General features: G+C 44.1%; 1 protein-coding gene across 14 annotated transcripts in view; it reads right to left on the bottom strand.

The window, feature by feature from the left end:
- PTPRT (protein tyrosine phosphatase receptor type T) overlaps window positions 1-14,918 on the bottom strand; it is a 970,716-nt gene that overhangs the window by 532,400 nt on the left and 423,398 nt on the right. For all 14 annotated transcript variants that reach the window (XM_073236577.1, XM_073236581.1, XM_073236583.1 and 11 more), the window contains exon 7: window positions 11,778-12,071. In XM_073236577.1, the coding sequence (XP_073092678.1) occupies window positions 11,778-12,071 (294 nt within the window). The remainder of the gene's footprint in view (window positions 1-11,777; window positions 12,072-14,918) is intronic.

The following is a 14,918-nucleotide window of genomic DNA, read 5'->3' as shown; positions in this document are numbered from 1 at the left end:
TATGGAGCCATTAAAACAATACTGAACACTCCTTAAGAACCTGTGAAATATTTACTTTACAGTGTTGAGTGACAGGAGGTGGCTATACATGGCACATGGGCATAATTACATAATAAGAATGGGGTCAGTGATTGAAAGGGAATTCGCACTTGCAAAACAAAGTCACTGACTGATAGAATATATTTTCTGTTTTCAACTTGACTTGGATGTTGCCTGCTTTCAGCCCCAGGCCCAGCTGGGAAAAGGGTTGTCTGGCAGAGTCACATGCTTCTAATGATTTAAGACATCCCCAGGGAGGGAAATCTACGATGGCAGGTGGACACCTTCTCCCTGCTGGGTCCCCATGGACTTCCCAGCTCCTCTTAAGAATCTCAGGGTGACTAGAGTCAAGCCAATGGTGGTTGTGATTAAAAACCACACTTGGCACTAATTTCCTTCTTTTCTGGCATGCACAGAAAATTTCGCTCTGCATCCAGCCAGTCTGCACCCTCTGCTCTGCCCAGCTCTCATTCTTTTCAGTGTCTCAAGACCTTTGCATCCAGAATGGCAGTGATGGGCAAGACTCCAGGGCCTCCTCTGGCTCTGAAATAATTTTGGCTGAGGGTGCACACCAAACTCTTGAAATGGTGGGCCCCCCAAGATCCCTTTGTGAACACAGCAAGTGACTACCCTTTGCCCTCGGACACACTGTAGTGAAGATCTTGGGGTTTACTGGTGAGGAGGGACTGAAGAGGGTACAAGAAAGAGACTTCCTAGGGTGTTCAGTTGCCAAAAGCTCCCATCCAGTAAACAACAACTAAGTGCTGGGCATGTGCGGGCACTTACAGTTATATGCTGGGTGGGTTAGAACAGAGAATAGAGTCAGACTCCGTGGGCTCTGACCTCAGCCACTTCCTAAGCTTCCTGACTTGTACTTAACCTTTTAAGCCTTGGTGGTGATGGTGATAATGATACGTACCTTCCTCATGGGGTTGTGAAAACATTCAGTGCGTTATTAGATATCATTAATATTAATGACCCTAATTTCTACCCAATGAGGTAGGCAGTATTATCCCCATTTAACAGATGGGAAAACTGGGTCAGAGACCTTAAGCAAATTGCCCAAAGCTGTCCAGCATCCTAATGACAGAGCCTGGGTTCCAACTCATACGGGGCTGTAGGCAAACCCCTCATTTGCCTGTTCCTTGCTCCATGTGAACACAATGTCAAGTTTGTTGTGCATTCCAGGGCTCAGCAAATGTGCATCTGCTCCTGTACTTTCCAAGAATGTCAATGATTCACTAAGTATGATTAAAAAAAAAACCTCTCACATTTATACAGATTGCTTTAAAATCTATAACAATCTCTCACATCCACATTTGACTCTAGGGGAAAACCTACTTTTAGTTGTATACATTTTATAGAACATAGCAAAACAAAGAGAAAACATTTGTAGTGACCTATAATCTCATTTTATATGTACATATACAAATATTTTATACACACACATATATACATGTAACTATATACCATATACATGGTATGTGTCATGCATGCACATGAGTTCTGATAGAATAAAAATACATTTTTCTTGAAGGGAGGGGTTGTGCCCATTAAAAGAAAGTCTGTTCTCAGCATTAGCTGCCCTGTCCACCCTCCTTTCTAATTTTTACCTCAATGCAAAAGATGTGCCAAGAGAGGCCTGGCCCTGAAGTTGGAAACTGATCTAGGGAAAGCTGAACTGCTCTGGAAATGAGAAGACTGTGCATCACCTATGGGTGACCTGGGAGGGAGAGAAGAGGAGATGGTGAAAACCCCTTGCCCACTGAAAGGACTTCTAAGTCTGTGTAAGGATTTCGAGTTGCTCCCTGGGTAGCATGGCTATACAATCCCTTACCTACGTCCCACCAAACATTGAGAGAAGTTCTGCAGTTGCACGAAACAGACTTGTGTTTATGTAGGTTTGGGAGAACAGTGGAGGGGCGCCAGTTCCACATGAGTCCCAGTTAGGACAGCCAGGAGAAACAGAGTGGTGTTCCAGAACTCAGGAGGGCAGTGAGTGGGACCCCGTGTGCTGGGAACCTAAACCCCAAGCCTTAGGAATCTCCAGGCATCTTAGGGGCAGGATCGGACCATGTGCAGGATCTGGAATGGGTGTGTGTAAGTGCGGGGAAGGGCGCAGTTCTGGTCAATACTTTAGAGCTCTAACCAATAAACTGGCACCAGTCAATATATAGGCTGCCTATTTGTACTTCAAAAGTTTAGACAGTAATTACATATGCAGTTTTGTGAGCTGATTTTTTTTTCTTACTTATCATAACATAAACATAGATCCATGTCATTAGATATTCTATGAAAACAAGGTTTGTCATACTAGCACAGCATTCCACTGTGTGCATGCAAAGAAATGAACTTAACTGTGTTCCTGTTGTTGGGGCATTGAGTGGTTTCCAAGTTTCTGCCCTTACACATAAGGCAGTGAGGACCTATGCAGACAGCTCTTTTTGAGCAGCTCTGATTATTTTATAGGAAAAAAATTAGCAAACTGTCCCCTGCATATGCAGTGCCAGTTAAGCCCCCTGCAGAAATGCCTACAAAAGCCTGCCTCATCACTCCTTGAAAATGGCCAGGATTACCAATTAAAAATATATATATATTTTAGCAATTGTATAGGTTAAAATGCATTTATTTGATTACCTGTGACACTGGGCATTTATAATTATTTTTCAGCATTCATATTTTGTTTGGCAACTACTATTTATACCTTTTTGCTTTTTTTCCCTTCCTGTCAGTGTGATGACATTTTTGTTGATGGGTAAGAATACATCACGCTGTTGTGTGTAAAATATTATCCCCTTCTCCTTCATCTTGTCACATATTTCCCCACAACCAGTTTCCCCATTTGTTTTTTGAATTTTATTAATATAGTAGAGACTATAGTAGATTATCCTAGAATATTTTTCTTCTCCTTCCCCATTTATATAATAAAGTTTGTAAACTGACTCAGTGATATATTTGTTTGCCTTTAATGAAGTAAAAGTCCCTTCTAATACAAGAACAATTTTTTAAAATTTTCTTCTGGTTATTGTTTTTATTCTGTTTTTAAATTTTTAACTGATCTTGGATTTTACATATCATGCAGTGCAGCCTATTTTTTCCAAGTTATAAACCAATTACAAATACACTATTTGTTAAGCAATTCTCCATTCATATAAATTTTAAAAGCCCATTTCATCATATACTGGCCCGTTTTCTGGGCTTTAATTATTCAGCTATAATAATGCTGATATTTCACAGTGAAATCCCTACAACCACTGCCCCTTTTTCAAAGTGTTCTTCACTACTTTCTCTGTATATTCTTGTATATTCTTTCTGACCAATTTTGAAATCACTTTGTCAAGTTATAAAAAGGATCCCTTAGGGTTTTGATTGCAATTGCATTAAACCCACAAATTAATTTGGGGAGAATTGATATCTTCACAATATTAAATTTGCTAATTCAACAACATGATGTATCTCTCCATTTACTCAGGACTCTTTTTCTCACCCTCAGTGAAGTTTTGTAGGTGTGTGGTTATCATACAGTTTCTCCACATTTCTTGGTTTACTCCCAAGTGTTCATATTTTAATTGCATTTGAGAATAGGATACATTTTATTATATTTTTATAACGGTTATTACTGGCACTTGGCTATGGATTTTTGTTTATTTGCTTCACTTCTGACCATAATACTGAAATCTCTCAGTAGCTCTAATAGCTTTATTTTGTTTGTTTGTTTCTATTCACTTAGGCTTTGAGGCTATCAGAACATTTTCTGCTTGGAATAAGAAAAAGTGCCTTTCCATTCCTAGCTTACTAGAAATTCTGATCGGTAATGAAGGCTGAATTTTTTTCAAATTACTTTTCAGCCTCTCTGGAAAAGATTAGATGATTTTTATCCTTTGACCTACTGATATGAGGCATTATACCAATAGTTTTTCTAATATTCAACATTTTTCATCAGCGTATTTCTGGAATCAACCCAACTTGTCATGGTGCCTTATGCCTTGGTAATGATGCTGGATTCCGGGGGTCATTTTAGAAAGTGTGTCGGTTCTGTAGCTATGTAGTTCAATGTTCAATTCCTCGCTGGGCCACTTGAACAGGTGTGTGATCTTGGAGAGGTCGTTTATCTTTCAGTCAGTGGAGGAAATTATGGCTGCCCCACTAGGTAGCTGCAAGAATTACAAGTAAAATACCCAAAATAAGCTCAACACGATGGGCCTTGCACATGGTAGACAGTCCCACTGGGGAGCCACTGTTTCCATTACTGTAAAAATCTGTTTTCTTTGTGTTGTTATCTCAAGACCTCAGGTCTAGGAAAGACTGGCCTCTAATTTTTATACATTTTGGGGCCATTTTTTAAATCCAGCTAGCTTGATGAACAAACACACACTGTCAGCTTTTGTGATCATTAACACTTCTCTTAGGCTCACTTTTTTTTCAAGTCTCAACCTTCAAAGTTTGGAGAGACCAGGGGAGTATCTACCAGGATATGTTTGTTGACCTGCTGTACTTCGCCTTCCAGGTGGTCCTAGTTCTCTGGGGAGCATGAGATGGCAGAAAAAGCTAAATGAAACACAACATTGAATAGGGCTGTTTTAGTTACTTTGGCATTTCACCTAAGGTCACAAAACCAAGAAGAGCAAGCAGTAAGTTACCACCTCCTTCGACAGAGAACAGCTAAGGCCCCTCCAGAGCTGCTAAGAGGTGCAGCAGGCCCCTTGCTCTTCACCACCACAACCCAGTCCATACAATAGGGAAACTGCATGGGCTGGGAGGACCGAGTCTCTGAGGTCGTCAATTGTGCAGGTGTGAGGGGAGAAGGCTTTATCTTTTCTCCTCCTATTCCCTAAGCCAAGTGAGGGGGCCACAAGGTAACCACCTGCTGACACTGTGTGTGCAGGGGAGCAGAGCGTGCGTAAGAAGAGGGGAGGCACATCTCGTGCCCAGGCAGATGCTTGCTCAGCTACACGCACTTCTGGGCTCACGCGGCAGCAGCTCCTGAACCATGTGTAGGGACAGCAGGCTTCCCCCTTCTTCAGGCCCCCCTCTCTCCTCCAGGGCCCTACATTCCAGGGGAGGAAGGACATGCAGCAGCAGTAGAGCAAGTGGGGAAGGAGGAAGGTGAAGGAACAGCCAGCCATCCTCCTCCAGGTCATCTTGAGGAAGCGGTGGTCATGGTCTGTCTTCCGTGGCTGCATTCCATCTGGGTTCATCGACACCACTCCAGCAACAATGTCCCTTTGAATCAGGTGTGCACATGCAGAAGAGCCCTTCCTCTCCAGCTTCCTGTGGTGTTGAAGATTTCTCCAGCAGTCTTTAAATTTTGCTTTGATTCCAGGTGGGATGGTGATTCAGTTTCTACCTGCCAATCTTGCTGTGCTTAGCTAATATTTAAGGGTCATCTCACCAGGATTATGGCAGGACAGAGATGGGAGTTAGACGTCTGTGCTCATACAACTATCCTGCCCAGAAGCAAGTCCCATTTACTTCTGATTCAGTCCTAAGGTTATGCTACCTCCATTTCACAGTGAAGCTGAGGCTTATAGAAATGGGGAAAAAAAAGAAAAAGCCTCACTGGGGTAGTGACAAAACTTTATTCTATCTTCTAGACCCCGATTCCTCTGTCCCTCCTTCTCTCCCTCCCCTCTGGCCTAGAACTGCAAGCTCGACCTAACGCACAGCGCCCACCTGAGGATGCTCACTGCACAGGTCCCCTCCACACCCCATGTGCAAGGCTCATTCTCGCTAACCTTGGCCTCCCAAAGAGAAAAGGGTCTGGACAACATGCTTCTCTCTCTTACTTGGGACTAGAGACAGAATCAGGACAGTTCGCATGCCTCTACTATCGGGTACCAACTGCAGCCGCCTCTGGGCCCTGCAGCCGCACATCAAGGACTCCAGATCACCTGCACAGCCACTCGTTTCCCATCTTCCCCACGGTGATCAGAGCTTCTGAACCACCACTGTCTGAGAAAGTCAAGAGAGTAGCAGCCAGGGAAATCCTTTACAAGGTCCACCATGCCTCAGTGAGGGAGATCAGTTTAGGTTCTGACACCCTCTTCCCAGGTCTGAGATTTTTTTTCTAAATCCTGTTCTTTAAGGGGTTTCTATGTTCTGGTTTTCTGCTAGACATACCACTTATGCCACCAAAGCTTCACAACAAAATGGTGTATTGTAATCTCCTGTAAATGGAAGAAAAGAAACAGAGACACAGGTTCACTGTCATCCAGCTAGCAAAGGCCAGCTGGGAGTTAAAACCAGATTCGTTTTATCTCTAAAGCCCCTTTTCTTTTCACTAAATTCTCACTTCCTTGAGTCCAGCAATTTGAGTTTCTCTCTTTTTTTTTATCCACTTGGAGAAAAGAGAGAGGTAGACACATATCAATTCAAGTAGAAATAGATACGTAAATAAAATATAATGCGCAATCAAACCTCAGGTGCAGGGACTAGGAAGAGAGCTCTTCAGAGCAGCAGCGTATGTCACGTTGCTGGCTGTACAAAGCCTGAACTCTGTGAGACCACGATGAAGTGGGTTCCCAGGCAAGGGGCCTGTGCCTGTGATGTGCAGGGGTGAGCATCTCGGAGGGGTGTGTGAGCACTGAGCTTGCTGGGCTGTTCGTCTGTGATTCCATGATGAGAAAGTGAAGAATGCTACACAGAGTCTGGCTCAGGCAGGGATTTGGGGAGTGAAGAGAAGAGATTTCTGGAGCATAAGTGAGACAACTTGAGGTTGCTGAAGACCTGCTTGTGAGATAGGGAAGAACAGGTGTCCTGAGAACAGAACCCAGTCAGTGGGTGTTGCGTGCAGGCAGACTGGGAGAGTTTCCTTTTGTTGGATGCTGGGTAACAGTTTTAAGACATTAATAAGCAGGTGCTCATTAAAATCCAAACCTGCAGAGGAAATATAGGGCTGAATTGGACCAGGGTGGTCATCCATACCTCTCATCTTACCAGCCCTCCCCAGTTAATGACCTTGGCCCCCACTCTCAACACCACCAGCCCTTGGTTCTCCTTATAGACTCCAGAGAGGCGATGCTAGCAGCCTGCCTGCCGCCTCTGCTCTGTGAACCTAAACGGCACTCTGCTGCTACATAGGACCCCATCCAGAACCTTATGACAATGGACTAACACTGGGTAGGGAATAATAGCAGCCACCCAGGATCCTCTGAAGGGAAACGTTCTGCCATGGGAGAATATGAACTTCCCATCAGACGCAGCATTCAAAGTCAGGCTGGGTGGGCACCGGACAGTCCTCCTAGGACACAACTGTGTCTGGATGTCTCCTGTCGGGATGTGCCAGTGGAAACCACCCAGTGTTCTCAGCAAGAAAACCTTTGAGAGTCCAGACTACAATATGGTCTTCATATTCTGAAATGGGGTTTCCCATCAGATGACGAACCACACAAGAATCCACCCGCTCTTCCAGACGCCAGGCAGTCCAGAGAAACAGACAAGTAAACTTCCTGTTTTGATAGAACAATTCATAACCATAACATCCATAACAATAGCAGCAACGCATTCTGAAACACATTTGTTGCATTACAGGCATCAAAAGAGTATTTTGAGCTTTTCAAAGCACTTTGAAGTACATTATTGCATTTGCTCCCCAGGCCTGTATCTCAGGAAGGATGGTGAATGATTACTGAGCAAAATGATGAATGAAGAAAATAAATAAATGGGGCATCTCAAGAGAATAGCAGGAAAGAAAGAGAATTAAATTGCTTTCATCAGTACTAAGAAGTCCCTTTGATTCTAAAATCCAGGTGCAATCAGGTAGCTCTCAAAGACGATGAAGAGGTAATCTGCTGGTGTCTCCTGAGCTACAGATTTACATACACCATCACCTGCTGTGCATCCTCACGTCAGACACAGCATCTTCAAACCCTATCTCACTCCCTTGCCTCTAAACCATCTTCTGTATTGTCCATCTCAGGAAACAGTTCTGCCATTCATCCCCCAGATATCCAAACCAGAAGCCTGGGAGTGTCCTCTTGGGCTCTCTTCTCTCACCCCCAGATGCCCAGATTCCTAGCTGATAGGATAGGAATCTGTTCCTATCTGATAGGAATCTGTTCAGGCTCTGACTTGGCTAAGAGTCATGATCTGAACTCCGGACTACTAGGCTGGGAGGTACTCGGTAGTCAAACTCTTGACACACTGCACCTGCTCCCAGTGCCCCAAGGATCTACCTGGTTAGTGACCTGTCAGACCTGACAAAACCAGAACACATCCCCACCCGCCTGGCCCCCTGAGCTACAACTGAGTTTGTAGCTTCCTGCCTGGAGTCTCTACCTACTTCCAGCATGTCTTTGCTAGGCCGGCCTCTGCCATCAGTGCCTAGCAGAGTCTGACACATGCCAAGGATTCACATGACACATGAGAAGGACTGGAGCTGCAGTGAGTAGCAGCTATTCATTCTCAGCTGGCCTCCAGAGCCACCAGTCTCCCTACCACCCAATCCCGCCTTCAAGAGGACACTTGCCGAGGAAAGTCCCTCAAACCATGTGAGGAGTTCCTTAGGCCAAGGGATTCAGTTCTAAGCATTTAAGTAATTTGTGATCTTGGTCTGATGATTCTGAACCTTAGTTTTCCTCCCATCTGTGTCTCAGAATTGCCCCAAGGATCAAGAAACATAATGGGCATACTATCAATGTGGCATGTTGGTGCGGCACTGGGTGTCAGTGGTGTGACAGTGGGGTGTGGTGGCTTCAATGTGGGTGTGCATCAGCATCCTTCAAAGGGCTACTCAAAACAGAGATTTCTGGGTTCCAGTTCCAGATTTTCTGAATCCTTAGGACAAGGGGTGGGGCCTGTGAGCTTGCATTTCTTACCAGTTCCCAGGTGATGCTGATGCTGCTGGTCTAGGGACCACACTTTGAGAACCAGTGCCCTGGATCATTCCAACAGCATTGCTCTTCCCATGCCCACCTTATTTTTCTCCCTGAAGCGTGCTATTTCAATACTTGACTTCATTTGTTTTCCCCTTTTTGCTGCTTTGCTGGAATATTAACCCAGCCTGTAAATTCCTCTGGGCAGAAATTATACCTTCCACACTCCACACTTGCTCATTTTCTGTTTTGTAAAATAATGAGTACATTCTAGCACGATTAATAATAGAATAAGGGAAGGGGGGAAACCGTGAACCACCCAGCCCAACAAACAGCACCCACAAATGGCTATCAGCCCTGGAATTCTCTTAAAAAGTAATTATAAGGCCAAAGACACTCTCCCATCAGGGGCAATGAGGCAAATAAGATTATCTCCTTGATGACACATTTTGTAGAATGTGGGTTATTCAAGATCTTAACGGTAACTTAAACACCAACATTTTTTGAAATATAAAACCACAAACAGCATTTCAACTCATAATTTTTATAGCGATAGTCAGACAATTGTGTTTTCGGCATGTAAAATCCATTACACAGTCACGGCAATAGTTTGCAATAGATGGTAAATTTTTATTGAGATGATCATCTTGTGATTGAATTTCAAAATGTATTATACGATCACCAGCAAATAAGTCCAGGGGGGGCTGCTAAAGTACTTTGAATATCATTTATAAAGATCAAAAACCCTGGAAATCCTGAGATTTACCCTCTGAAAGCACAGAAGTCTCGTCGGCAGGATTAAATCAATTATTTTTATGGATGAATATTGAATTGCAAAGCTGAGATCGTGTCTTACCTGGTTTAATAACAAAATCCTATGTCCTTTTAACATAGTAAGTTTCATAATCAGGTTTCAATGAGGAATTTTACCAAAGGCCCACTTTTGAAAGTGATCGAGAAAATGGCATTTCCATTTGTCATAGAGGTTCAGTGACATTCAAAGGAATGTTCCCAGGCAATGGAGATGCTCACTAACCTCAGGTTACCTACTGCCAGGATGCACTTCCGAGATACTCAGCAATGGTTTCAGTCAATTCTGCTGTTAACACTTGTTGTGACCGAGAATGTGTTCCAACACAACTGCTAAATTAGGGAAGAGCTGGAGCATAACAAGAATTCACATTTGCTGTGTGTGACTTTGTGCACAGAAACATTATAGCAGCAGAAAACTGCACCCAACTGAACTGAGCCACATAGGGAAACACCAGTTGCACCTGATCTCAAACATCTTCCTGCTCCCTCAGTTCACCGCGTGAGCTATGAGTCACAAGCTGCATCCATCCACAGCTGGTGTGTCACGCTGCTCCCCCACTTTCCGATAGCCTTTCTTCTCTACCTCAAGAAGCTCACAGGCTGGAACCTTTCTGACCACCACTTCCAAGCAAACTTCAGGTCTTTGCAAGGTAATTCACCACAGTATACTGCAGTTTTAACATCTATCTTAGCCATTAGCATATGTAAAATTGAGCCACCATTTGTACTAGGTTCCTCTTTTTTCAATGTGTCACTGATGAAGTTTGAGTGTTGTGCCCCAACCCTACTTTTTCCCACAACCCTGATGATTTTTACTGCATAATATTGCACACTGCAGTGGTTATTAGGGACATACATATGGCAGAACTAACTACATTTTACTTTGCTTTCTGTTCCATGGAAGTCACTGTACTAACGGACCCTTCTCGCACACTAAGAATTGTCAGTGACTCCTTTGCCCTTGGAAGCCCATGGCTCCTGCTGCACTTCCCTGGTGCCCCAGTGGAGTACCTCCAGCTCTCTCTACCGTGATGATGGCACACACCTCTTTCCATTCATTCATCAGGATGTGACCAATGAGCAATGGCTTTTGAGTCAGAAAAACCTGGATACAAAGCCTGCCTGGCCAGTTCTATGACTTCAGACAAAAAGTTTAAAATATTGAGTCTCTTTTTCTTCATGTATATCAGACATAAAAGTACTTACACTGAACGGTAACTTTGGGAAGAACAATGATAATATAAATAACATGACTTGCAAAATAACAAATAAATAAACACTGAGTTTTTTAAATTTCTTGAGCTGCATTCAGAGCGGAAACATCTCAGGTCAACAGTTAGAGGTACAATCCCAGCCAATGCCCTTATTAGAAACACCACAGAAGCCTAGAGTCCCCCAGGAATATGGAATCCAGGGGACCCTTGCGGAGATAGTCCCAACCCAGACTCTTTGATAGGAGCCAGGCCCTCAAGGGCTACAGGGCCAGGAAGCCAGGGATTAAGGCAGCTCCAGAATCCACTGAGAGGCCCTTTCAGAGCCAGGAGGCACTCAAGATGTAGTTGGAACCAGGAGCACTCTGGGAAATTGTCAAAACTAAGAGCTCTTTAGGGTTACAGGCCCAGCCCAGGGATCCTCAGGGTTCTGAGGATCTGAGTCAAATCAGAACCACCTGAGATACCCAACGGGCACCAGCAGAACTCAGAGACAGAACTAAAAGGAGGCCTTCAGGGCACACAGTCAGAGCCAGGAGCCCCCAGGGAACCCCTGGAGCCTAGAGCCCTCACAGACACAGAGCCAGCAGCCCCCAGGGACACTGGTAGCACTGGGAAGCCTCAGACACACAAGTGGCACCAGGAGCCTTGGAAAGACAGAACCAGGGTCCCCTGGATACACTCAGAGCCAGGAACCTCTCCGTGACACAGGCGAGCAATTCCACAAACCACACTTGGAGCCAGGAGGTCCTCCAAGGCAAGACCAAAACCCTTTTTTTTCCCACAACCAGAAGCACACTCATGTGGAAGTTGTTTAGGCATGACTGCCGCAAAATGCCAGGACAGAACCGCCCCCAGCAGCCACCCGCCTCCCCACAGGGGGCCGGAGGGGGGCTCTTACCTGCACACTTGGTTCTGGTGGTGAGGGGGGGCCCTGGGGGCCCCGTGCCCCCTTCTCCCGGTCGTGTGAGTAGCACCCGGATCTCGTACTCCACGTCAGGGTCCAGATGCCACAGCTTATAGTTGGGAGAGTCGACTATGTGGGTCTCAGCCCAGGTGCCCGTGGTGGTGCGATATTCCACCTCCTTCAGGATGATGGGGCCATCCCCAATGATAGAGTTGGCATTTGGCTTGATCCACAGGTATGTGGCCCCCACGGCCAGCAGCTCTGGGGGGGCGATGGGTGTAGGAGGCTCTGAAAGACAAGCAATCAGCAAAGGATGTCAGATCCCATGATTTCCAGGACAGATTCCAAGCATGTGAAGACAAGGGACAGAACTGCAGACAGAGCCCAAATCTGCTTCTTAATCCCCTTCACATCCTATGGTATTTTCATGTTTCTGTATGTAAACGCCTGAGTCAGTATTGCTTCCACCACACCACTGAATCTTCATTCAGCGAAAAGAAAAGAAAGAAGGCAATCGTGAGAGGCATGGACTTTTCCGGAGCATGGCAGAGCTGGCTGTGTTCATCTTCTACTTTCTATCCTCACGTGAGAACCTGTCTTTACTGAAGTGGAGTTTGGTTCAAACCCCAAGGGATCCTGGGGTTTACAAACATGTCTTTATAGGAATACGGACTGTTAGTGGAAGTTCCCCTGAAATCTGGTATGAGTCTAAATAGCAAAAGGATGAGGCACAGCAAAGATTCAGCTTCTTCCTCAACAGAGCAGGTTCCTTCCAGCAAGGGAGGTGTCATTGGCCCCTGTACCCCACGTGGGAATCAAGGATCAAGGGAGAAGTCACGTGTAGTTATCGTGTATCAGCTATGGGTTGCCATTTCTCTTCCATTAGGTTCTATAACTTCAGCTAAATAAGCTAGAATTTCAACAAACATTTATCATTGCCACTTGCTGGCTATCTTTAGCCCACTGGCAAAGCCACAGGACTTAACTTTTATTTTGCAGTTCTTATTGACCAGGAAATCTCACATGCATTACTTTGCGTAAATCTTGAGACATTATCACCTTCAATGTTGAAAGATAAGAAAACTGAGAACCCAAAGGAACAGGTCACCTAACCAAGATCATGAAGCAGGTAAGGCAGGACAGGACCCACATCTGCCTGCCTTCCCAGACCAGGTCTCCCCATGGAAGGCTGTTTGCTTCCTGATACCCGTTTTCTTAAAACAAATCAAAGTGGATATATTTGTTATTTTTATTTGTAGGAAAATAGTAGTGCGACAACAATAAAGAAAATGAGAAGAGAAAACATACCTGCCTCCCTGCCTCCCAATAAAACAGCCATTTTCATTTCTCCACACTCCATTCTGATTTCAATCCATATATTTAAATCTTTTCATGTGGTTATAGCAACACGTATACCCAATGTAGAGTTGTTTTTCTTTTCTCATGTATTATATCCTAAGGATATACTGTGTGGATTTTATCATCACTGTATTTAATAGCTACCAAACAATCCATCATGTAGTCACACTACCTATTCTTCAGTTGCTGGGCACGGGAGTTGTTCCAAGCTCTGCAATGGTAAATAATACTGCAGTGAACATCTTTGAGCAAATGACTCCAGTCCTTCCTGTCTCCTATTTTCTTAGGACCAACTATCAGGAATGAGATTGTCTGTCAAGGGATATGAACAAGTTAATCATTCCTGGAGCAGAATTAGGAAGTGGAGGATGGGGAGGTACTTAGGGGTACAGTACAATGAAGATATGTTCAAGAACTATTGGAGGGCCTGTGGGTTATTCAGGTGCATAGGCAGATAGGAATTTCAGTGTGGAACTCAGGGAAGAGCTTTGGGACAGGCAAGACTCATTCAGTGTTTTCTTCCTAATTAATTACCTAGCAACACAGATTCTCAGCAACAGTATAACTGCTATGAAACAGAGGTGGAAAATATTTTCTCCGTGTGGCTTGAGGCAAATCTTAAGGGACAACTTCAGATTGCCTCTATTAATGCCTGCCATTTGGTCAGAGAAAGAAGTTAAGCAGATTAGTCAAGCTAGAAGCTTCTCTTTACAAAGCCATGGAGGCTATTACTCAAGGCCTTGTTATCACAAAGGTGTTTGCAAATTGATTTTTGGATAATTTGTTCCAGGTAGAGAAGTTAAGTTGGCAGGCAGATCATTTCCGGGCTCATCCTTTGTGCATTTTAAGTATATAGACCCTTTAATCACCATTATCAACTCTCCAGAATTCCCATCAGTCTCCTGTGAGGCCCCAAGAGTGACATTTTGTAGCTCTGTGATGACTCTGCCCAATTCCTTCATATAATTATTCACAGACTGGCCCTGGACAGAATTAAGAGCAGCAGACCTCAGTTCTTTGGGGCATATGCAAGTGACCACATTAAGCTCTCTTCCACGGACTTTCCACCATGGTTCTGCCCTCCTATTTCAGGCAGTAGCAGTAAATTGCTGATTATCAGGAAGAAAATAAAGAATTAATCTCTCCTAAATGTTTAGTTTCTTTTTACATATTTCTAAATGGAAGTGCAAGTACAGTAACAAACATTCCCTTGAGTATATACATGTCTACATCTTAAATGACTTACTAGTTCACATGTCCATGTGCAGATTGGCCAAGGTATTCTCTCCCTCTACTCCTTCAAGAACATATCATGACATGCATGCATTATAGTGTCTCCTATACCCGGCATCAACGAGCCAGAACAAGTCAGATTATTGTTTTGTTTTTTCTTTTTTTAGTAATCCATTGATTCATGATTGATGTTCCTTAGAAGGCACATGGACAGATGGTTCAAAGAGACAGAGCAGGGATAAGACACACAATTATTATTATTTCTTTTGGCAGACACCACCTTTTTAAAAAAATGCACAGAAAAACCATGTTTATTTGTATCAGTCCTCCTCTCTGAGATGAACTGTTCAACCAGACTGTGCAAGAACTTTTAGGAGGCCATGTATTTCAACCACCAGCATCATCAGAAAGGAAACTGAGGCCCAGGGAGGGTACATCACCTGTTAAAGTAGAAAGATGTTAAGCTAGAAGCATTAGAAGTTAGGACCCAGGTAGTATTCTTGCCACTCCCTTGTCCTCTTGTATTTGAGATGCTTAAGTAAT

The sequence above is a fragment of the Manis javanica genome, chromosome 5, assembly GCF_040802235.1.
Source record: "Manis javanica isolate MJ-LG chromosome 5, MJ_LKY, whole genome shotgun sequence".
NCBI classification, from domain to species: domain Eukaryota; kingdom Metazoa; phylum Chordata; class Mammalia; order Pholidota; family Manidae; genus Manis; species Manis javanica.
Note: the sequence above shows the minus strand (reverse complement) of the source record. Positions and strands in the feature narration are given on the sequence as shown.